Source organism: Myotis daubentonii, chromosome 4, assembly GCF_963259705.1.
Source record: "Myotis daubentonii chromosome 4, mMyoDau2.1, whole genome shotgun sequence".
NCBI classification, from domain to species: domain Eukaryota; kingdom Metazoa; phylum Chordata; class Mammalia; order Chiroptera; family Vespertilionidae; genus Myotis; species Myotis daubentonii.
This window is the reverse complement of record NC_081843.1, coordinates 72,104,771-72,129,889: the sequence shown is the minus strand read 5'-3', so window position 1 is coordinate 72,129,889 and position 25,119 is coordinate 72,104,771. Positions and strand designations below refer to the sequence as shown.

Here is a 25,119-nt window from a genome sequence, read left to right as displayed (position 1 = left end):
AGTCATAAAAGTTTTTAAGAAACAATCGACAAAAGCTAGCAATGTAACCCCACTGAAGTATTTTACCTCATCCTAAAAATAATTTTTAAAAATTCAGTCACTTTCTAAGCTCATCTACTAAAGCTAAAAACCACTTTACCTACTGCCTTCTTTTTCTCTTCCATGTCCCCTAAGCCATGGTCGGCAAACTGCAGCTAGCGAGCCACATGAGGCTCTTTGGCCCCTTGAGTGTGGCTCTTCCTAAGCCTTAGGAGTACCCTAATTAAGTTAATAACAATGTACCTACCTATATAGTTTAAGTTTAAAAAATTTGGCTCTCAAAAGAAATTTCAATCGTTGTACTATTGATATTTGGCTCTACTGACTAATGAGTTTGCCGACTACTGCTGAGAGCATTCCAATACTGTCATCTTTAATTTTTTTTTAAAAAAAGGTTCAAAGTAATTGACAAAAACCTCCCTACAAGAGGCTAAAACCAAACAGTGTTTCCCAACTAATGCTCCACCGCATTCAAAATTACCCAAGTAAAAAATCTACTAGTATATCCTCTTCTGGCTAGGAGGATATAGTTAGTCTTCTCTCTATGCTTTTTTCCCAAGTGGAGGCTGTCCACATTTGATGTCTCCACTTCCTTGCCTGATAGCCAGCTCCAGAAAGCACTGTGTTAGCTTGGGTCCATGCCACTGAAACTGTCCTCCCTATGGTCGCAGATGATCTCTTAGTCTAAAAAGTCGCCTTCCTTGACTTCTGTCATGCCAATCCCCTAACAAGTTTCCTTCATATCTCCCCAGTGTTCCTTTTCAGTCTCAATCTCAAATTCTTCTTCCATCAACCCCTTAAGTATTCCTCAAAGTCCCATCTTTATCTCTTCACACTTTCTCCCTTGACATTCATTCCCATAAAGATGACTTCACTCCCATCTCAGGGCTTCAAATGATAGACAAACAAAGAAAAGTGGGCCATATATAACGAGTAAAACAAATTAACTAATCTATGCTGCTTGAAGTTGGGGAGGTAGGAGGGCATAGCATATGTGCAGCTTCTGGAGTGTTGGTAATGTTATTTTTCTTGATGTGGGTGCTTGGTTACACTGGTGTGTTCAGTGAGTGAAAATTCAGTCTATAGACTTAGGATATGTATTCTTTTCTATATAAATGTCATACTTTAATAAAGTTATTTTTTATGTTAGGATTCTTTGATTTTTTTTTTTTTAATCCTCACTCAAGGATATTTTTTTCATTGATTTTTAGAGAGGAAGGTAGAGAGAAAGAAACATTGATGTGAGAGAGAACATCAACTGATTGCCTCCATACATGCCCCAACCAGGGATGGAACCTGCCACCTTTCAGTGTATGGAACGATGCTCCAACCAACAGAGCCACACTGACCAGGGCAAGTTATTTTTTTAAAAAGGGAGAAAGAATGAGCTAAACCTCAGTTCAGATTCCAGGTCTGACATGTGTTACGTGGCCAAGTTACTTATCCTATTAAAGCTCTCGTTTTCTCATCATTAAAATGGAGCTGGTATCATTAAAATGCAGGTGATAACAGCTACTTCACAGCACTGTAAAGAGTAAAGTAACTTACAAACAAGGTGCCTGGCACACAGGTACCTTATGCTTAGAAATATTTTATCTCTTCCCCCTTCCTTCTCAATTCTGTATCTCCAGCCTAGACACACTTCCTCCACACCCCAGCTTAAAAACCACATATCCAATTTCCTCCCAAGGTGCTCCACCTCTAGGTCTGAGTGGCACCTCAAACTGAACTCATCTTCCTCCTTACACCCCTCTGTCCTTCCTCTGTTGTCCCTTGAAGCCCATGACTGAAACTTCTACCCACAATTACAGCCATTTTAGAAAGCCTGATTTTCACATTTAGCCTACCAAGTCCTATGTACTCTACATCCTAAGACATCCCCTGGGCTGCCAGTGGTGTAGAAAAATGATATATTACTACAGTAGCTTACGTATTACAATAGCTTCCTAACATATCTGTCTCCCCCTTTACCCCAACCTCCATATTACTTCCAGAATGATTTTTCTAAACTGCACCTCAGAAGATGTCACTTTTCTTCTTAAAATTACTTATCCCCCAGGTCACTCAAGGTTATTCTCAAAATAGTTCCTATTTACTTTGCCAGATTTATTCCTTACAGCACATCCAGTCATACCAACTTTCTTGCAGTTCAGCATATATGCCATACTCTTTAATGCATCCGTGCGTCTGTATTTTTCTCTCCTGGAATATTCTTTATTTGTATAATACCAAATTCAGCTAATTCGTATTCCTTATTTAATAAATATCCTCTTAGAAATAGCTCCTGAGACTACCGTAGCCCTAGGCTGGATTCAACACCCTTTTCACCACTCCCACAGCACCTCTTGCATATCATTATAGTGCTTTGTTAGCCAGTGTGATAATCACTGGTAGTGAGCCCCTTCTGGATAGTGAGCTCCTGACGGGCAGGGACTGTTGTGTTATTCATATCTCAGCTCAAGAGGGCTCAACAGAGGCAGACATAAGAGAGACAGTTAATATTTTTTAAACAAATAAAGGAATGAGAAGACAGCAGAAAGCAGAAGGAATATTATCCCCACCTCATAAAATGCATACAAATTTATATTATCATTAAACTAGAGGCCCGGTGTTTGAATTCATGCACAGGTGGGGTCCCTCGGCCTGGCCAGCGATCAGGGCCAATTGGGTCTGTTTCACCCAGTCCCGAGGGGCCTGCCGGACAAGGGGGAGGGACCACGGGAGGTTGGCCAGCGCAGGAGGTTGGCTGTGGGAGCGCACTGACCACCAGGGGGCAGCTCCTGTGTTAAGCGTCTGCCCCCTGGTGGTCAGTGCACGTCATAGCTACTGGCCAGTCATCCAGTTGTCACGGTCGCTTAGGCTTTTATATATATAGTTAACACATTGTTTGCGGGTAGTTTTTATCGCGCGCTAACAGGTGGCGCGGGCCATTTTTGCAGCTAAATAGATTGATTACTGTTATACCTGGAAGTACATACATAATTCACTATTGTATGTGTTAGAGACCCAAATTTTGTCCTTTGGAATTCGTATATCTGCATGTTAGCATCCCTTTAGAGCAATAAAAAAGTATAAAAATAAACGTATTTATACGTTACCCGCATTCTACCGCTAGTCTATAAAAAATGTATTAATACGTGTCCCGCGCTCTACTACCAGTCAACGTAAAACGTATAAATACGTTTCCCGCTTACAATGTGTTAAGTGGGTTTTAAAACTAATTTTAAATGCTACTTTGACAAAACCAACTTAAAAGCTCTATTTTCTCAGGCCATTCAATACAAAGAAGTAGAAGATTTGGTTTTGAATTTTTTAAACATTAAAAAAAATATTTTCCTATATATTCTCCACTGACCCTGCCATATCTACTCCCTACCCTTCTGCCCTGCTCAGACCTGGGCGGCTGATCTTCAGCTACAGAGTATGTCATCCTGGCTCCCTTGCCCTCTGGCTCCTAGTTGGGTTCTACAGAAAGGAGGCTTCAGCTGACGCATGGGCAGGAAAAGAAAGAAGATTCCTTCCTTGTTAGGCCTCCAGCCTCTGTTCACAGTGAGTTTCACAGTATCTGTGGTCCTCTTCATAAAACCACAGCCCCTGGAGGGTGACATTTCTGCAATGACCACAGTGCTCACTGGATCCTGGTTAACTGCCCTCTGCCTTTTCTCCTGCAGATCTACGGCAGGTAACTCTTCCCTTGATGCTAATTCCTGAGTGTTCCTCCATCCCTTGTTAGTTTTCATCCTGCACATACCTTTATTAAACTCTCTCCAACTATCCTTTTAAGGAAGCTATCTTGCTGAGCATCTAATACACAGAAACACTTTGTCAACTAGCAGCATTGTTGCCAGTGCTTGCTATAATATGATCTTGTTAATATCCCCATCTCAGCCTTTAATGTTTTAATAAAAACATGCCTATACCCTAACCCTAGCCCTAAATTTATACATACATCCAACTCACCTGCATAACTGAACTAGTACCAATATGAATTCAAAATGAATTAGTAACTCATTCCCCAGGTTAAACTATTTGCAAATTATTCCTAATATATACACACAAACACGTATGTGTGTGTGCCTATGTGTATATAATGTATTTTATGGTAAGAAACCTTACTCAGGATTTTCCACTACTATATTTCTAAATAAAAAAAATAATATCTATTTAATTCAGGGTTTTAAAATGCATATTGAAATACCTTTAATAGCTTCCTAATAGCTATTGCTTAAATGCACTGATAAAGTATAATTATCACATAATTTCAATCCAATTATAAGCAACAAATGGCATGTGATGAATGAAAAAATAAAACTAAGGAGTTGTTTCTATTTTTTTCTAATAGTCAGTACTACAGAAATGACTATGTAATAGATTCAATATGGTTATACTATTGCTCATGGACCACATGGAACTTCCCAGATGCCCTAGTCCAAAAACAAATAAACAAAAAAACAATAGGCCATATGTTGGTTGGAAGAGACAATACTTAGAGGAGACTCATAATTAGAAGAGAAAGTTTTTTCCCTAGACATTATACATTCCTATTCTTTTTATTTCTGACTCTAAAATCCACCAACTGAAGTAATGTATGTCAGATAATTTTGCTTCTAGATACAGAAAGAAGAAAAAAACAGCTCTACCTGAAATGATAATCTAAGCTCCTATCTGACAAACATTACATCCAAGTTCTTAAATCCAGCTAAAGAATTTGGAGCTATTTGTGGAGCATTTTTGGTTGCTGTGATTCTGCCCAACTTAATAGCAGCTGTACATGTTTTCCTTAACCTTTTTCCTTAACCTCTCTCTTTTCTATTGCCTTCCCCCCAACTAAAAATGGAACTATCCTCGCATTCCCTTCCCACTCCCCAGCCTCACAACTCCCATTGTTTTTATCCCACAATAAGCAATGAAATACACTGAGGCAAGATAGTTTAAATGAGCAATGAAGTTGCTAGAAAGATTAAGAAAGAAAAGAAGCCGAACACAAAAAGGCAAACACTGTATAACTCCATTTATACAAGGTATCTAGAGTGGTCAAATTTATTGTGACAGAAGCTAGCATGATGGTTGCCACGGGCTTGGGAAAGGGGAAATGGGGAGTTATTATTTAATGGATAAAGAGTTTCAGTTTGGGAAGATGAAAAAGTTCTATAGATAGAGAGGGATGGTTGCACAATAATGTGAATGTACATAATGCCACTGAAATGTATACCTAAAAATGGTTTAAATGATAAATATTACGTTATATATATTTTACCATTACAAAAAAATATTCTATCAATAATCCATATCAAGAGACTTTCCTTTCTACATTGGAAACAGGTACAAAAGGAAAAAAAATCCTTTCCTTTCCCTACCCTTATCCCAGCTCTCCAAATTGAAGCTAATTGGTAAGAAATAGAGAATAGTTCATTGATCAAAATTAGCCTGAGCCTTCACAAATTTGAAATCCCAACTACCCCAAATCCCAAACCAATTAACTTATATAACAGAAGCACAAGGATTTTGAACAAAAATCAGACTTTATTTATGATATAGCATATTTGGAGTTAAGTAATTGTATAGACTTGTGCTTAACGCACACTATAGCAATACTTTCTATTTAATCCAAGTATTGGTACAAACTTTTAACTACCATTGAATTCATGATTCTGTCTACTTAAGATATATATGCATGAATCTCTCATTTTAAAAGAGGCAGCTTTACTATAATGAAAGAAACACTGAACTTGGAACCGAAAATAATCTCAATACGATTCAGCTCTGCCACATAGTATCTCTAGGACCCTCTCTGGGTAAATCTATTTCCAATTATAAATCTCAGTAGTCAATTTTCACCTACCTCACAAAATCATTGTGAGATTTAAATTAAATAAATCTTGAAACTATAAAGTACAATTTCACTATTAAATTTGTTAAAAGAAGATTATTCTAATACAAGTTTATATTAAAACTAGAGGCCTGGTGCACGAATTCATGCACCAGTGGGGTCCCTCGGCCTGGCCTGCGGGATTGGGCCAAAACCACCTCTCCAACATTCCCCAAGGGGTCCTGGATTGCAAGAGGGTGCAGGCCAGGCCAAGGGACCCCACTGGTGCACGATCGGGGTGTGGAGGGACACAGGAGGTTGGCCTGCCAGGGAGGAACCACGGGAGGGCTCCAGGGCGTGTCCAGCCCATCTCGTTCAGTCCCAATTGGCTGAACTCCAGCAGCATGCTAACCTACCAGTCGGAGCATTTGCCCCCTGGTGGTGAGTGCATGTCATAGAGAGTGGTTGAGCAGGCTTAGCATATCATAAGCATATTACACTTTGGTTGAACAGACGACCGGACACTTAGCATATTAGGCTTTTATTATATAGGATATACACATATTTCATAGTAAAACAATTAGGTAATCTGTTATCCTAAAATTCACAGGAAGACTACTACGTGCCTATATTACAGAAAACACTTCTTAGAGATTATACATTAATTCTGGTACCAAATATTAGAAATTCTGGGGAGAGAAATGAGCTACATATAGTGATACCCTGTTGTGAATCCTCAATTCACTTATTCCACAAATACCTAATCTGAATTCCAAGCACTATGATAATCAGTGGGAATATACTGGAGAAGACAACACTATGGTTCTTGTCCTCAGGGAGCTTCCAATCTAATTGGGAAATAAGACATTAAAAGATCACACAATTCACTAATATATGATAGATATGACAAAAGGAAGAACAGAGCTTGCTGTGAAAGCACACAGTAAGAGTCTCTAATACAGTTTGGGAAATTTTATGCCAGTTGTACCATCCTTTGTGAACCCAACAGGCTTTAAGTGTTCAATAAATCTTACCTATTTCTATAGCCAACATTATTATAAAACCCACATGTCCCACTGTTCTAGTTAGGAACAACTTTATCTCCAGGGTTTGGGAGATAAGAGATAGTCAACCTTATTATCTAGGAAAACCTAGGTACACGAGACCCTTCACCCAATTCCTCAGTAAAAACCAAAACCAGGCCCCAGGAAATACAGCTTTTCATTCCAAACTTGATTCATACAGTATTTTATATATACCTGAGCAATTATGCTGATGCTGAGAGGTTTCCTCAATGGTACTTTAAACCTGCCTGAATGCTTTAACCCCAAATCTTCTCATGATTGATTCTTTCAATATTACTCAGGGTTCTGCCTAAATGGTTCCTTCTCTAAGAACCTTCCCCTGACTACCAGTCACTCTTTAAATTACATCACTCTACCTCATTACTTTACAATACTTACGACTATCTGAAATTGCCTACTACATTTATTTACTTATTATATGTTTCTCCTTGAAATTTGAAAATAAGTTTCATTAAAGCAGGGACCCATTTTATTCTCAACATATCCTCAAGATACATCTTCTTGCCAAATAGCCCCAGTTTTGTTCAGGTAGCTCAGGTACAAGGGAGCAATGTTTCCAGCCCAAAGGACGAAGGATGACTGATTGAAACCAATTATGTAACCTTTTGCTGGTAATTGGTTTAGGGGAGGGAATGGCAGTTCTCTTCAATAAGGCATAAGAAGATATCTGCTAAGCAACTTCAAGGAAAGGTTTACCTTGCCGATTAGGAAACATGAAGAAGGAAGAACCTTGCTCTTCTCCCTGCCTTTATACTTGGTTGTAGGAGAACATGATGCTGGGAATCTGATGCAGGGATGAGGGCTGCATTCCTGAGGGGAAAACCATGAGGACGGCAGAGAAGCTTATCCTGAACCCTGGATGTACTTGACTCACTGAATCAACTACCAAACTACCTCTTCCAAGCATCCTGTTATGTGAGATTTATTTTTAGATCCTGATCAATTAAGCCATTTTCTATCTCCTGACTTGATACCTGCAGCCAAAAACATAAACTCTTAAGCCTCTGTTTTTTTCTGTAACATTAACAGAAAATAGTACCTATGGTCTAGTAGATTCTTAAGGGGATTAAGTGAAACAATGCAAGTAAAGGCCAAATATAAACAAAATACTCAAATGATAACGTTGTTATTGTTACTGTTAAACAATAACTTCTATGACAAAACTCCACAAGCTCTTTATGTAGTAGTTAGAATTTTGTTATTTTACAGAAAACATTCATTTTAATCCTGTTTAAATAAAATCATTTAAAAAAATAATATATTTACCTGGATTTCTTCTATCAGTAGCTCTTGGTTCTTTCTCAAATTTGAAGTAGGTAAAAAGGAAAAAAGAAAAAGGAGAACCAAGGCAAATATCAGATCACTAATGAAAAAATAACCATATGAATATCAGGGGAGAGGCTGTGTTTAGCACCAACTCCTCTTTTAACTTACATGGACAGAGCCATATATAAATTTTCATCTTACCTTCATAAATATTCCATCACTATTTTAATGTGGCTTAGATTATATTAATCAAAAATTAAAACTATTTTAGTAATTAAAACTATACTATATTAATACCTACAATTACAAAAAATATTTTAAAGCAGAAAAACAGAGCAACTGTTATACTTCATTTCTATATTGTTTTCTGTGCCAAACTACTTACTTGATATGCCATGAAGAAAAATTAATACTGAAGATCAAAATTGGAGACCTCCAGGTCATTGGTTCAAGCTCACTCCAGCTAAATTGTGATTTAAGATGCTATAATGGTTCATTATTGTCAGAAAGCTGTTTACAGTTCTACATAACTTAGAATAATCAAAATTCTTAAAGTACAATGTGAGGGTTGTTCTGTCATTATTAAAGAGACAAAGAAGAAGGAACAAATATTAAATCCTCCATTGGGCCTAGCCGGTTTGGCTCAATGGATAAAGCATAGGCCTGGGGACTGAAGGGTCCCAGGTTCGATTCAGGTCTAGGGCATGTACCTCAGTTGCAGGCTCCAGCCCCTGAGCCTGAGGAGGCAATAAAACCAATTGATATGTCTCTCATATGGATGTTTCTCTCTCTCTGACTCTCCCCCTTCCTTCCACTCTATCAATGGAAAAATATCCTCAGTTGAGGATTAACAAAATCCTCCATTGCACTGGAACTGCCCAGGGTCTTCTGAGTACAGATAAATTTTGGTCCTGTCAACATTACAAAAACACTATTAGTTTTACTTTTCAAAATATTTAACTATTAACCAACTCTGACAAAAACTGTGTTACTGATTATGACCAACCATAAATTTGGGCAGCTGCAGGACTATGAAAAAAGTTGCCTGGAAAAACTCTTTTTTTCCCTGGGTGAACCATTTTTCATCCATTTTTCAATGTTCTCACACAATGAATATAGTTTAAGGAAAGTAAAAATAGCCTTTACTATTTTTCTAACATTACAGAAAATGAGTGGACCACCCTTCAGATCACTTTTTGTAGACTATATGGGTTTTACTATAATAGTCAAGTAAATCACACAGTCCTACTCATGTTGTTATAGACATATGTTAACAAAACCTTACATGATCAATGATGCATATGTAAAATATATAAAAAATCTAATAAGCAAAATTTAAAATCTAAATATAACCACTGACATTTTTACTCCAAACTCTCTTCAGATATATCCTCCAATATATCTTATTCTATTGCTCCAATGCTACTTTAAATCCTTCCTTGGCAAAACAATAAGTTACTAATAAAAGTAATATTTCAGCATATATTTACAAAGGTTCACATATTACTAACCAACATGTCACTAGCATGCAAATATTTCATATAATTTCCATCCATTATCCAAGCAATGATAGAGAATATTCACAATAGTACACAATAGTAGAGAATATTCCCATGTACTCCACAATAAAATTATAATTATCTTCAATGCATATTTTTAAGTTATATATTCCCAGCAGCAGTATCATATCTTTTCAACCTAGTACATTAATCCTCAATGCTATGTACCAACATTAACATAACAGTTATGAGCCCTATGGAAGAAAGAAGATTCTAAATTCAAAGTGTATTTTTCCCAAATTTTACTTTCAACTCTAAACTGTTGGGGTGAAATGTTAATAAACTGCAATCTATGTATTCCACTGCCAGCCCCAAATTGTATGTTTTAATTTCAAAACAAAATAATTCTATTTTCTAGGAGTAAGTGAAGATGAAAGGACACATCTGGTCCACTACTGCAGAGCAACTAAAATTTACTGATTTATTTTCATCCGGAATTGGTTTTATAGGGCAAACTAGTGCTAAAGTGTGGGAATAAACCTCTCATTTTTTATTTTTTTGTAAAAATACATTACAATATTAACCCCTTTCCTAAGAGTCAAGATAAATACCCAGATAAAGAATGCTAGAATTTAACTCTTAACACCTTACACATTCTCTTTTCTTTAGGTTTGTTCCTTCAAAAACTCTTTGGGGGTGGGGGATACTTCTAAAATAGTAAAAAAGAGAGCAATCCAAAGAAAAACTCTCACAACCAAGATGACATATTAGATAAAAGTTGTTAAGCATTTTGGAGAAAATATCCTCCACTACACTGGAATTATCCTAGAAGAAAAAATCTGAATAAACAAAAAGTCTTCATTATCTAGGCTTCCAACTTTCACCCCTAAAAATTCTGTGCCTTCCCAAACCACATATACATCTGCCATCCATCAAAATGAAGGATATAAGCATCAGGGTTAACCAATGGTTAAGTCTGCACATCTGATCAAATCTTTAAAATCTCTTATATCTGATTATGTAATGCTGTTCCCTAAATCTATAGCATCCTACCCTAGATCAGGAAGCCAATCTGGCATACAGAAAAAAAAAAAGTATCTTTCAGTTTCAACCACAGGTTCTAAAATTAAAGAAATCTTTGTTAGAAACCCAGGTAAGGAGCAAGTTACTTTTCTTTTTTCTTTAATGGAGAAAAAAATCACTATCTTGCATAAGTGTTGGGAGAACTGGAGAAAATATACATAAAGCACTGACCACAGTAGCTGGCATGTAGAATGACAAGTAATAATTACTGTTTTGCCTTTATTGGCTATTTTTGAAATACAATTAAGCTACGGAATGTGGAACTCAAACTTTTAAAGTCCTTTTTGTGGAGGTCATTTTGGAGGTCAAAAGATTTTTTTCACATTGTAAAAAATTCCTTTGAGTCTAATATCTTCATTTATTCAAATATTTATTTGGTGCTTCTGACATATGAAGGCACTACCCTGAATATCAAGGATACCTCAGAGAAGAAATTTGAATTATCATCCCTTGCCCTCAAGAAACTTACATTTTAGAGGAGACTAGACATTAAGCAACCAATTATATAATTACTTAATCACAATTGTGTCTGTGCTAAAAAAAAAAAAAATAGGGAGAAATAACCTAACAAGATCAGAATTTAAATTTCTATGCAAATATCCCACCTCCCTCCAAGGATTTTCAATCATTCCCTCTATAATTAAACCTAATCCAAACCTTTGTATAGACTTGATCTGTCTGGTTTTTTAAACAATAAAATAAGTAATTAACTTGACTGGCCATTTTTTAAGTTTATTTTCTAATTATAGTTGACTTACAGTATTATATAAGTTTCAGGTGTACAACATAGTAATTAGACATTTATATACCTTATGCAGTGATCCCTCCATAAGTCTAGGAATCACCTGTTACCTTACATAGTTATTATGATATTACTGACTATATTCCCGATGCCATTTTTATGTTCAGAACCGAATACTAAAATTATTTAAAAATATGTAAAACCTACAAGTTAATTTCAACTATTCCAATGGTGACTTCTCAGTGAAAGAGAAAGCAAAGATACAATAACACAGGTAAGCACTTGTCAGCTACCTTGTTACTTGGTGTTTAGTTTGGTAGATCTGACAAGTGCTAACAAGACCTGAACTCTTGTTAGAAAACACATTTCTTGATAGATTATAAAACTACTATATTTAGTTTATGTGCATACCACTATTCATAATGACTCCTTTTTCAGAATGTTTTTATTAAAGTAAAATAAATATTTACGTATTTATTACTGAAAAACAAATTCTATGATTTTTAAGATCAGAACAATTCTAATTTGCTTACTAAAAGAGTATTTTTTTTTTTTTTTTTGCTCAGGTACCTTTTTAATCTGCCACCTTAAAAAAGTTTGTCTAGCCCAGCTGGTGTGGCTCAGTGGCTGAGCATCGACCTATGAACCAGGAGGTCATAGTTCAATTCTGGTCAGGGCACATGCCCAGGTTGTGGGCTCCATCCCCAGTAGAGGGTTGCTGGAGAGGGCCAATGAATGTTTTTAGCTCTCTCTCCATCTCCCTTCCTCTCTGAAATCAATAAAAAATATATTTAAATTTTTTTTGTTTTAAATCTGGTGACATCCATTTCAAAGACAATTCAAGATTCCTATCTTCAGAAGTTAGCACACTGTTGCAGAATAGTGCCATTAATATCCCAAGTAAATATGATGGGGAAACTGCGCAATCAGATCAACTCTCCCACCAAAATGAAAATGAGTTTATTCTGTAAAATAAAATCTACCTCAGTATTTGTCTTAGATTCAAACAATACTCATCTAGAAATTAATGCAACAATTAACTCAGAATAGCAACTGTCAATGTTCCAAAAGTGGCCTCTTCACCTATATTTAGTTCATAAGGAGAGCCAGTCTAGGTTCCTGATGTCAATTACAATGAATGGAAGACATATATTTAAATCTAATAGCACCATCTAGCAGAACTTCCACTACTTTGCTTACAAGAAAGAGTAGATGTTACTTGGTGTTCAGTTTTGTAGATCTGACAGCACAAGTGGCAATTATTTGTTTTCATGAAAGAATCACAGAATGAGAACTACAAAGGACCAGACACACCAGGTCCAACTTTCTCATTAAGTATCTCAGATACTTTTTTTTTTAAACAATTTAAAAAGTTATCAGGATACAGATTAAATTCAGCCATTCCTGGGAATCCAACTAAAATTTAAAATTACTTTTATTCTCAAATTCAACCACCCTCAAAATAAATAAGATTTTACATCAACATATTTCAGTTGCTTCAATCCCATATGCTCTGTAATCATTAAAACATCCTCCTCTAAAGGCTTTTATTTTATCAGACATATTACAACCAAATGATTAATGCACACAAATTAGGCTGTTTCAAAACTTTGATTCCAGTAACTGCTGTTTCCAAACCAGGCTATGATGCTGTCTGTTATACATTCCTTGTCACAGCAGTAAGATCCTGAATGCACCGCCTCAGAAAATACCATGGGGAAAACAACAACAACAAAACAGCATCTCTGCGTTAATTTTTTGTTGTTGTTTTGCTACATCAAGGCCTGCCACCCCTAAATCCCACGGGGATTGTGTGTGCCGCTGCCAACACGAAGATTAGGAAATGTTCCCATCCCCAGGGCACAAGAAACTTTCAGGAGAAGGCTGTATCCACTGCCTAAAGCAAACAGGGAAACCTGCGCCTTCGCCTGTTATTGACGCAGCTATTTCCGTGCGCAAGGTAACCCAAGTAGCTTTGGGGAGATGGTCTCAGACTTTTCCCCAGGCTGGACCCCCTGGGGAAGGGAGCGAGCACCCTTCAGTGGCAAGGTAAGCCTCGCCCTCGGAGTGGAAGTGGTTACCGAGCACCAAGGATCTGCTGCACACACACAAAAAAGAGGGGTTCTTCCTCAGTGGTCACAGTCACTATTCGCTCTCATTTTTAGCAACAACCCAATCACCGTTACAAGTGCAGGCGAACAGCAGCAGGCAGCCCAGCCTTGCGTGTGCCGCGACGGTGGCACCTCGGGCCAAGGGGCGCTTTTCTCGCCCGCCTCCTCCGGGCTCCCACCGAAGTTAACACCTGTATCTCCGCCTCACCCAGCTCCACAACTCCTCCCCACGCCTACTCTTCCCCCTTCCCCGAAAACCCCGTTTCGGACCAGGGCCCCCTTCCCAGCGCAGATAACCCTTGGCGCGCCGCCGGCCGCAGCTCACACAACACCCCCTCCGCGCTCCCCACGACCACCGCCCCGCCCGCCGCCCCGGCAGCCGCAGCCCCCAGATCTGTGGGAAGCAGCAAGTCGCCCAGAAAAGTTCGCCAGCAGCCGCCAGTGGAGTTCGCCCGTGGAGGCGGCTGCGAGAGGCAGGAGAGCAAGCCTGCTCCAGCAGATCCCGCTCATCGCCAGCACACTTTTCCTCCCCGGGAACTCGGTCCTTCTCAGACTCCCAAACTTCGTCGGCGCCCCGGGCGCCCACCGCCCTCGCCCCCGCCCCGGCTCGGAGAGGGGCGGCAGCGGCGAGCACCGCGTCCCGCCCGGGGCCACGGAAAGCCCCCACGCCCACCAGACGACCCACACCCGCACACGCCCTCCGCGCCCCGAGCGCGTCTCCGCGCCCCGCGGGGCCCCGCTCGGCCGCTCCGCGCCAGGCTTCCGCCCGCCGCGCGCCCGGCACCGCCGCCCTCGTCTCGCCCGGCACTCCCAGCCCAGAACCCCGGCGCCCGAGCCCCCGCGGCGGTGCCCCTCGCTCCGTCCGCCCGACCCCCGCCCGCCCCTCCAAACACCCACGATCCCCACCACGCGCCCTACTCCAAGCAGCTGCCCCCTCCCGCCTTCCCCGCGACCCCCGGCGGCTCTCCGGGTCGCTGTAGCCCCGGACCCCAGCTCTAAAGTTACTTTGTAAGGAGGTGAACCCACGGGTTATTTCCCTGGATCACCCAAACAAGTTTCCATCCTCGCCACCGGCACTGCCGCCGCCCCCCAACACACTCCCTCCCTCCCACCCGCAGCCCCCCACGGCCGCCGCCCCGAGAGAACACCTTAGGAGACAGCCGCTCCCCGCACCGCGCGCCCCCAGATCGCGTCCCCCTCCCCCTGCCAGCCCACCCCCGGCTCTCCCCAGGCGGAGAGTGTCTGTGTGTCTGTATGTCTCCAAGAGAGTGCGCGAGTGCGTGCATGTGTGTGCGCGCGTGTGCAGGCGGAGGTGGGTGAGGAGCGGAGACACTTACTTCTCCCGGGCCTGGCTGTCGGACGGGACGGCGCTGCTGTTACTCTTGCCTTTGCCGTACATGCTTGTGCCGAGAGCAGCTCCCACTGTCACGCACCTGTCAACCCATCACAGCCTCCTCGGGAACAGCCCCGTCCCCATGGCGACCCACGCAGCCACCCCCACTATTGGCCGCTCCACGCCAAAGCTCCGCCCCCTTCGCCCAGGCAACGCGCGAGACTGACAGACCTCCTCCTCCCTCCGGCCTTCCCCTGCGCGCGGCAGCCGCTACAGCCAGAGAGGCAGTCTCCTCCCTCCTCCCCTCCCTCCCTCCTCCCTCCCTCCTTCCCTCTCCGCCGCCTCCCTCCTCCCGTTCTCCTTCCCCCCTCCCCCCGCCGAACCCCGGCGCAAGGGGGGAATTAGAAACTGCTCTAGAAGGATTTTAAACAACTGGCTGTTCTCTCCGCCGCCATCCCGCCCCCCGCGCCGCCCGCGCTCGGCTCCTCACTGGAGAGAAGGCGCCGGGAGGAGGGGAAAGTGCGGCCTGGAGTTTCTGGCCGGAGCCGGCGGAGCTGCAGCCTTGGCGGCCCCAGACTTCGGGGCGCCGGCCGAGTACACCGGCAGACCCGCGGCCCCAGCCGCCCTTGGGGCCCCCCGCCAGCCTCTCTCCCGCTCCTCTCCTGTTGATGACCGGGCGCCCGTCCCCAGCATTGATCTCGGCCGCCCCAACCTCCTCCCCGGGGTGTCGCCCCCGCCCCGCTCCCTGAGGGCCGGCTGGCGAGGGCTGCACGCGCTGTTCCCTCGACCTTCGGGCGGAGCGACCCGGAGCAACTCGCTTACCCTCCTGGGGAGTGACTGCGCCCGGGTCGCTGGCGCCGCTGGAGTGGCGTCGCCTGGCTCCTGGGACCGCGCCCTGCGCCCCAAGGGAGCACCCGGCCTCGGGCCTGCCTCCTCTCCTGAGAGGTGAGCCTGCCTTCCACCGGTGGCGAGGTGACTCCTGAGGCCTCTGGTGCCCCTGCCCCTGCCCGCCCGGAGCCCCTGTGGTGCACCAGGCACCGGCTCCCCTGCCAGATCGGCTGCAGAAATAGGCCCCAGGCATCCCCATCTGGCCTGGATTTCCAACCTTGATGGGTGATGCCTACTCGTCCTGATCCCTGGAGTGGGAAGGGCCATAGAAGGCCTGCAGCCATCCTGTCCTTGTCCATCGGAATGGACCCCAGCCTCGCTCCAAGAGCCGGCCCGAGCTGAAAGGCTGTCTGAGAATATCTCTGAATCCAAGCCCCTAATCCCGTCCCACTTCAGTAAATGTGCAGAAGTTTCTGAAATACAACCTGGTTCCCGAAAGAACTCCATAATTTTATGTTGAGGGGTTCCTTGGATGTAAAAATCAAACAGTGCAAGTGGAGTTAGAAAGAATAGATGGGCATCAAACAGGGAGCGACAGGGAAGAGGGGTGCAGGTGGGTCACAGGGAAGAGGGGTGCAGGTGGGCGTGCAGGTGGGGTGGGACCAGGGGAACATCAGAAAAGGCTGAAATGGCTGTGGGAGGGGAGACGAAATAGATTCAAATGGGAAAAGGTGTACCTTTCTATTCCTCACATAGAGCTTTACGCTTTTAGTAGTAGGGTCATAAAAATTCATATGAAGATGAGATGGATGGAATGGAAAGAAATGGGCTTCTGTGGGCATTGACATCAGGTTATAAGAATAAAACATCAACAGAAGGTTAAGGAAGGGCAGCTAGTAAAAAATGAGAGAGAGAATCAGAAAAGGGATTGGCAACCAAATATATATCAAAAACTGGGGTCGGAAATGAAGAAGGACCCTGTTATATGGTATTAAGGAAAATGAAAAAAAATGGAACAGGTAAAGTATTTCCTTCCTTGAACATTTTTAAAGAAAGTGTCATTTCTGATTGTTCTAACAGGTCTCAGTATCTGAAGACACGCCCTAGTAGAAAACCACAAAGAAGTTGGGAGGTGGGGAAGAACTGTATGCTGTGAGTTTTAGTATCTGCTACTAATTTGTGACATTGATGTCTTTTGTCGGTAAAAAAAAAAAAGAAGAAGAAGAAGAAGAAGAATAAAAGAAACAGCATTAAATGAAGAAGCCATAGAATATAATAGCAAAAGAAGATGACCAAAACAATAGAGAACTGACATTATAATAAAAAGATAAAAGAAAAATACAGGTGCTTTTATGAAAAGGACAAAAATTCAGCCCGGCTGGCAAGGCTCTGTGGTTAAGTGTCAACCTAAGAACCAGGGGGTCATGGTTCAATTCCCTGGGGTAAGGGCACATGCCCAGGCTCCATCCCCAGTGTGGGGCATGTAGGAGGCAACCAACCGATCAGTGATTCTCATCAATGTTTCTATCTCCCCCACTTCCTTCCTCTCTGAAATATATATATATATATTTTAAGGACAAAAATTCTGCCAATAGAAGTAGAGATAAAGAAAGTGGGGAAAAAATCCCAATAGCTTAAGTTGATTAATTTTCCAAGAGAAGTCATTTGCCATTTCTTACTAAAAGCCTCTTTTCTGTTTCTAATGATCTACAGTGATTTGGTAGTGGAGACATGGCATTCATAGTTTCTGAAGAACTAGGAGTGATCCTGAGCCAGGAAACCTCTCTCTTAAACTATCACTTAAGATGCTCAAATGTTGATAAGGCTTCCACTGTTTACAGACTCTGCTGTCAGGTTGGCATTATGTAATTTGTTACTCAATTATCTACTTCCATTGGCTTCAGTCCAGAAAATTATTATCATTCAGGGCTCCATCACCCATAGAATATTCCCTATAAGGTGATGCTTAGAGAATGCTGTCAAGGAGGGAGTTCCTGGCAGCTGTTGATCCATGCTCCTGCCCACACCTGGAATAAGGTAAGGTTTCCATTAAAAACCAAGAGCCCAGCCCCTGTGCCTCAGGGGTTGAACTTCTACCTAGGAACCAAGAGGTCACGGTTTGATTCCAGTCAGGGCACATGCCCAGGTTTTGGGCTCAGTCCCCAATAGGGGGCATGCAGGAGGCAGCCAATGGATGATGTTTCTCATAGATATTTCTTATCTCTTTATCCTTCTCCTTTTCTCTCTTTCTAAAAAAAAAATCAATGAAAACAAAAAAAACAAGAATGGGCTTTGTTTGTGCTCTTATCTAAAAATAAATTAGTTATTATCCTTGCACCAATGTAGGGATTCTCTAACCAGGATTCTCAGTTGTGGCACATTAGACTTTCTTTAGGAAGATGTTGTTGTTGTTATTCTTTTTTCATTTGTTTTTAAATACAAGATCTGGGACCTCACTAGAATAAATCAGGCTAACTAAATCAGAAACCTTTGGGATGGACCCAGGCATCTGTATATCATATGTAACCAAGGCTGCTTAACTCTGCTCTTTAGTATCCATCTAAAGACAGCCCACGGGCAGCATCAGATCTCAAAACAAGATTTTTAGGTTGTGGCTATACATAGCAGATGATCCTCCCCATGTAAGGCATTAAGCCATCTTTACAATGGACTTTACTTTCTACTCATTGAGCCAACAAATTTGTTAATAGCACGAAAATGTATTACCACATGGGTTCCTATAGTACAAGATCACAAATAGCCATGGTTTATTTTGCTGTTTCCTAAAGAGAAAGGAAAATGAAAGAAAATAACACAGCTGTTTACTGTCTGCTGCTGTAATTTATTCATTTGATTGTATTTTACCCAGATATGTTACATGGAAGAGTCCTTTGTGTAGTGGCATATTTTCTGATATTTTAAAAATAAATTATAGATCTGCACAGTGGCTTATGGAATTCAGAACAAGTTGGTCTTAGTATCTGTAAGGAATAAAATGCTAAAAGGTCTTAGTTCAGAGCTTGCCAAGTTAATGTCGGTTACCTTTACAAGAATGTTATCATCCAACAAATATACAAAGTGAAAACATGACTGTTCCTATATGTGGTAACCTTAAAGCTTTATTGTAATCAAATCAATTACCATTAAAACATCTCAGCAGCTACCTGAACAGTCTCTTTTATTTTCCTCCTAATGTTTACACAGGTAAATAAAATGCTTCTTTGCCCTTGTTCAGATTATTTTGAATACGAATAATGTTCTTTGCATCAGCAACTGCGTCTCGTGGGACCAATACTGTAATTAATGAGATTTGACAAACACATATTCAGAGCCAAATTTGAGATCCCAGACATAGAAATGAAGATCCATTGTTTTGTTTTCATTTTTTAAAAGGGGAGAAAGATAGATTTAAAGCTTCCTTGTGTAAAGAATTACAACTTATTTTTTTTACAAGTTTTGGGCTTTTAAAAATCTCACACATGAGGCTGATTAATTTTGGGAGGTTGTATTTGGGGCAGGGGAGTGCAGACCATCTGAGACACCAAACTGGAACATCTTGCATTTGAGGTGTATGTGGGTTTTTTTTTAACTTTATTCTTTCAGCTATAGAATATAATCATGAGGTCTCCCCACTCCCGCCCCCTTACCCCCATTTTGTTTAGACACTTATGTACAATTTTCTCTTTCTGGAACTTGCATCTTATTCTTGGAAGTCTTTATCATTTTAAAACAGGCAGTTCATTATACCCCCCTACTCAAGCTCTAGATTAACTGTATATTTCTTTGATCCTAATTTTTTTCTCTAAAACATTAAGGTTAATAATATCTATATTCTTCCAGTGCATGGAACTTCAAAAAAATTTCCCTTTGCTATATAGAACAAAGAGATTAACTCTTTATGTTTAAATGGAAGCTAGTCGTGAACTTAATTACTTGTATCACATAGAATACTTAGCATGTTAACATAAAGAAAAATATTTAGGATAAAAAATATTTATTTAGAAAAATTAAAATAAACTATTCAAACATTAAAATGAAATTTTCTTATTTTGGGGTAATTTTTTTAAAATCACAAAACTATTCTTTTATAGTTAGTTTATAAAACTTCTTAGTTTATGAAAATAATATTTTCTTACTTACATTCATATCACTTTTCATTTCAAATCACTTAACAGATATCCATCCACTCATTAATATTCAATATACCCCAGTTAATTAGATTTTCCTAACCAGTTTTTAAGCTGGGTAAACTGAGTCCTAGAAAGATTCATTAGCATGACCTGATCTGTAAAGAAAATAGAACTAGTTCCAGGATGAGAACTCTGTGTTCCTGGCTGACAGTCCTGTTCCCAGACCACGAGGCCGCACCTCTTTCTCTCAGAAGTGACTATTCCACAGAGGAATGTGAGCAAGCTCTGAGATGTTTGTCACTCAAACTGCCATAGGAAACTTCATTCCCAGGAAGAACAGACCAGCATGCTCAGATTTACAAACTGCTCACATGCTATGTACCAAAGTAATTGACTGAACAGTCATTATAACCATAATGCTACACAATGTGATCTTTTATACCAGAATAAAAAATGAAATGGGACCTCAATTTAACATTATTTGACGCACTGTTATTGGTTTAACACCAGTTAAACTGAGGCAATCACTGTTTTCTTAACCTATTGACCTGGATTTTTAAAATCGAAACTTAGATGTTTATAAACACCCACGGGTTAGGAAAAACAGTGTGCAGATCTACCAGTTTTAAACAGTTCCATCTCTGGAGTGCCTAATCTTTTTTAGCACTATTATGAATTTTTGATTTAGTTACCTGGAATAAAATAAAATAATCATGATACAAAGAATTGGCAATAAGCTGAAGATGAAGAAAAATGAAAACAATAGGGCTACCATGTATGGCCGTTTAACATATGTTAGCACATTTTGCAAAACAAATTTCAAGTGTTGCGGTGTTCACTGGCTGGATTTTTGTCATTAATTGTTGAAAGTTATGTAATAGGAAGTGTGCCAAAGAGTGTTCTTTATTCAAAAGTATTACTATATTTTTTTAGTGCATTCCTAAGTCTTCACAACAGTTTTTTACCTGCCTAAGTTAGGCTAACATGATGCCTTTGCATTCTCGGAGTTGACAAAAGCCCCTGTCTCAAGAGACCAGCTGTGTACCATTCCAGGCAGTGTCATTTCCTCCAGTGAGGAATAGAAACAGAAAAAAAAAATACTACTACATTTGCTTTTCATAATTTTTCAAAGTAATCGGGCCCTCTCAACCAAGAGTGGCAAAAAGAGAAGATGACAAAGTGTTCCACTATTGTATTTTATTTACCAAAATAGTTTATGAATAAGGGGTTAAAAATGTATTATGTTTTAACCTCTTTAACAGTATTAAAAATTTAAGATGTGCTGAATATAGCCATGTCCAACAGTAAGCTATAAAGTATAAAATCTTATCAGGGTCATATATACTTGCCAAAGATATGGAGGGCACTTCAAATATTTTATTTTGGAGTACTCAAAAAGTCTTTGGGAAGAGATTAACTGAAGATCATATATGTATATATGCATAACCTATGGACACAGACAAAAGTGTGGCAAAAAGCCTATGGTGAGGCAGGGGTTGGGTGAAGGGGACAAAAAGGGGGAAATGGGAGACAACTGTAAGACTGATACCAATAAAAATTATAAATAATAATAATTAAGTATTTGAAACCAGTTGGGCCCCATCCTATATATTGCAGTAAATTCTGGAACATTCCTAAGTATTTTGTGGTAGTAATTGCTACCTGCATCAGATTGTGAATGCATAAACCAGATTCCTCATCAGATAAATAATTGTATAATTTTATTATCATCAACTTCCCAAACTCATCAGGTCTTTTTTCCTCAGACCTAAATTCTTCAGGCAGAGAATAGAAGGATTCCCCTGCTCCATGGTACTAAGTTATGATTATAAAGCAAATTCCCATTAACCTCACTCAACTTCTAGGACCCAATTGTCTGTGGTATTGGAGGGCCAGTGTTAAGAAAGTTAAGAAAGGATAATTTTTTGGCTTAGGACAATCTACTGATACTCTGCCCTCCCTTTAATACTCATGGGATTTTTAATTCTTTGAGGAGAACCTCAATCATCTACAGCCCTGTGGACACTACCAGTACTTAGGGCTAAAGTTGTTGCTACTCTCTGGGTTAAGGAGCATTTTGTCCAAGGATACTACCTTCTGGAATATTCTTCTTTGGCAGTATGCTTGATGCTGCAGTGGAAAGTAAAGGCTTCAGGAGCACTATATCCATTTGCCCTAGCTTTTCACCCTCATCTGGTTTCTGAAAGGGAGACAGATAAAAAGCTCACTCTGGTAATGGTGGTGGATGTAGGTGGTGTTTGGAGAAAGGTGGTGAAGGAAGAACTCAGTTCTGGGCACTACCTCCCACCCCTCTGAAGGGCTGTCTACACCCCAGCTTTCCTGTGCTGCTTCCTGTGCTCTTGCCTAAGCTTTGTGTCCTCTTAGCAGATGCCAGCTCTGTTCTATGGTTTAGGTGTTTCTTTACTTTAAAGGAGCATTTGTGGCACAAGGAGACATGCCACATCCATGTCTCAGGAATTTTTTAAAGGGTTGAGCGGGGCTGGGTAACAGGATTACCTCTCATCACCTCAGCTTCCAGTCAGTGCAGGTTCCTTCAAAGGGCTTCACCATGTCATCTCTCACCTTCCCATTCCCTCTTTTACCTGTTCTTCCTCTGTCTTCTCCCTCCCTCCCCCTTTTTACCTTCCCCCTAACATCTGACAAATGGCTAGATATAAGAGAAATAGGGACGTTCAGTGGGAACATATTGAAATATATGAATCTGCTCTTTTTGTGAGTCAAAAATGGTTGACTAATGGCAATGTTACATGGTTCAGCCATGCAAGAATTTCAGTTCTTGCAAGCCATGCCACAGATTTCTTATATAGTAACAATACTAACATCTATCAAGCTCTAACAGTGTGCTGGGCACCGTCTAGGTGCTTTATATAGAGTCTCTCACTTAATACTTTTCACAGTCTTTTAAGGTAGGTAATATTATTTGCAAAATTTTCAGTATCATACAACTAACTAGTGAGTAATAGGATTGTAATTTGCACCTAGGCAGTCTTCTCTTTAGGTCCTCTCAGGAATCTGATACATGGGTTCTTCCAACCACCCTTAACCTTTACTCTTTCATCTACTATGATTCTCAAAGGGCAAGCTTCTCTGTGAATTCAAGTTGGATTAAATACAGTTGGGACCACTCCAGTAGGGTTTATGGGATTTGGGTTCAGCATGGTAAGCAACAATGAATTATGTCCTTACAGCAAAACCCCATGATTAGGCAAAATCAGAAACACCAAGCCACACCCTGCTTTATTGCAGCCATGTCCTTTATCAAGTACGTCATTTCCTCCCATTTTGACTAGTGTAAAGTGAATACCTTGCCTCACTATAAGATATTAAAAGGAGGAATGATCTATTTCTCTTTTGATATTAAAAGAGGCAAGTATTTTCCTTGCTCCTAATAAATTGGTCAGTTTATGTCTTCTTTTCAATTTTCATTGCTCATCAGCCTTGCTCATTCCTCTTTCAGTCATCACAACTCCCAGATCTATGTGGCTGTGTGATCTGTGGTAGATGAAACCTGAAAACCAAGTAAGATCTTTGTTTAATTCACATTCTGCGTAGGAAAAGGGAGACCTGAATCACATCACCATTCATTCACTGGATCACTGTAATTAAGTGTCCTACCTCTAGAAATGGTAAAAAAACAAACAAACAAAAAACTGGTCCACTGCATCTAAATCAGCAGATTACAATACCCTTTGGGTTTGGGGGCAGTTTTCATGTGTGGTCTTCCTTTGCTGGTGGATTACTCTAGTTTGTTACTTTTCCTTCATTTTTTTTTTTTTTTTTTTTTGGCTTCACTTCCTCCTTCTATTGTTGTAGCTGTCTTTTTCCTCTCATCACTTTTCCTGTTGCCTTTCCAATTGGGTGGGGCCCCCATCCAACTCACTCACTGTCTGGCTCCAGAGTCCTTTTGGTCCTGGGGGAGAACAATCTTGTGCCAAATAGTCCCAATTCTGGGTCATCAGAAGTAAGATCCCATAGACTAGTATCTCTAAAGTTTTCCTGTACTGATTTTATATTAGAATGAAACCCAAGGATGCCTGATTGTTTGGGGCGGAGGGGGCCTGAGGGTGGGGGTTGGGGGGGGACCAACAATTCATTCTCTTGGCCTCCTAACCCCAGACCTTTCTGAACTCTGACAGCACCAACATCCATCAAATCAAACAATGAAATCAACTTTGGTTACTTAGCATAATAGAAATAAACTTGTAATATTCTATTAGTGAAGGATCAATGTCTCCTGTCTTGAAAATAAACATCAGAGCTTGGCCTCAACATTTATGTAGCAGCAAGAGACCATTATTTTGTGGCAACATTCAATTACATTGACATCAAGACAGATTTATTAAATTAATAAATAGTACATGATTTTCAGCCTTTCATTTCTAACCCTCACTCCCACACCCCTCTGCAAGGTGAGCTTATGAAACCCTTCACCCATATTTTTGACTCATTATCTATGACTTTTATTTCTTTTTTATTTGTCAGTTTATACTCAACTTTATTTTTAAAATATCCATATTTTTCAGATGGCAAATTTTAATTGGTTATTAAGAACAAAGTTAATGATGAGAATCATCGAATTGTTAATTGTTGCAATATTTCCCTGGCATCATATTTGAAGAGGAAGTATTTCAGATGTACTTTTCAAAGTTCTGAATGTAGCTAATGGCAAAAGCCCAAGGTTCCTGCTGCCTCTTCCTCTAACTTCCAACCTCAGGGCTTTTGCCCTGGCTGTTTCCTCTGCCTGGAATGCTCTTCCCTGGCTGGCTTTTTCTCATTACTCAAGTCCTTCTGGAATGTCATTCCACAGAGAGGTTTTCTCTGAGGGTCCCTTTTAAAGTGCGTACTCTCCCATCCTTAGTCCCTCTTCATCATGTTGCTCTGTTTCATTTTCTCTATAGTCATATGTCACTATCTGAAGTGCTTATATCTGAGTTACCCTTTTGGGGACAGCGGTCTTGTGCTTCTTCTCATACTAAATCCCTATGTTCTAAAACCCAGAATAGTACCAGGCACTCAGTGGCAATCAATAAATAAATGTTCTTTAAATGACTGATTGGCTGACTGAACGAATAACTCCAAAATATTCATATGTGAATTACCTTAGATCCTTGCTCTCTTAGACATTCGTAATATACCATCTTTCCAGCCCTCTACCCACCCCTACAGGCTCTGG

At 40.6% G+C, this 25,119-nt stretch overlaps 1 protein-coding gene across 16 annotated transcripts in view; it reads right to left on the bottom strand.

The window, feature by feature from the left end:
* Positions 1–15,808, bottom strand: part of SSBP2 (single stranded DNA binding protein 2) — a 219,674-nt gene extending 203,866 nt beyond the window's left edge. For 2 of the 16 annotated variants that reach the window (XM_059694198.1, XM_059694200.1), the window contains exon 1: positions 14,972–15,194. In XM_059694198.1, the coding sequence (XP_059550181.1) occupies positions 14,972–15,033 (62 nt within the window). In that variant the 5' untranslated portion in view covers positions 15,034–15,194. Of the gene's footprint in view, positions 1–8,199; positions 8,234–8,584; positions 9,105–14,971; positions 15,197–15,789 lie in introns of those variants that run through there. The other 14 variants (XM_059694201.1, XM_059694204.1, XM_059694196.1 and 11 more) reach the window with 12 other exon arrangements.
* Positions 15,809–25,119: the final 9,311 nt, after the last annotated feature.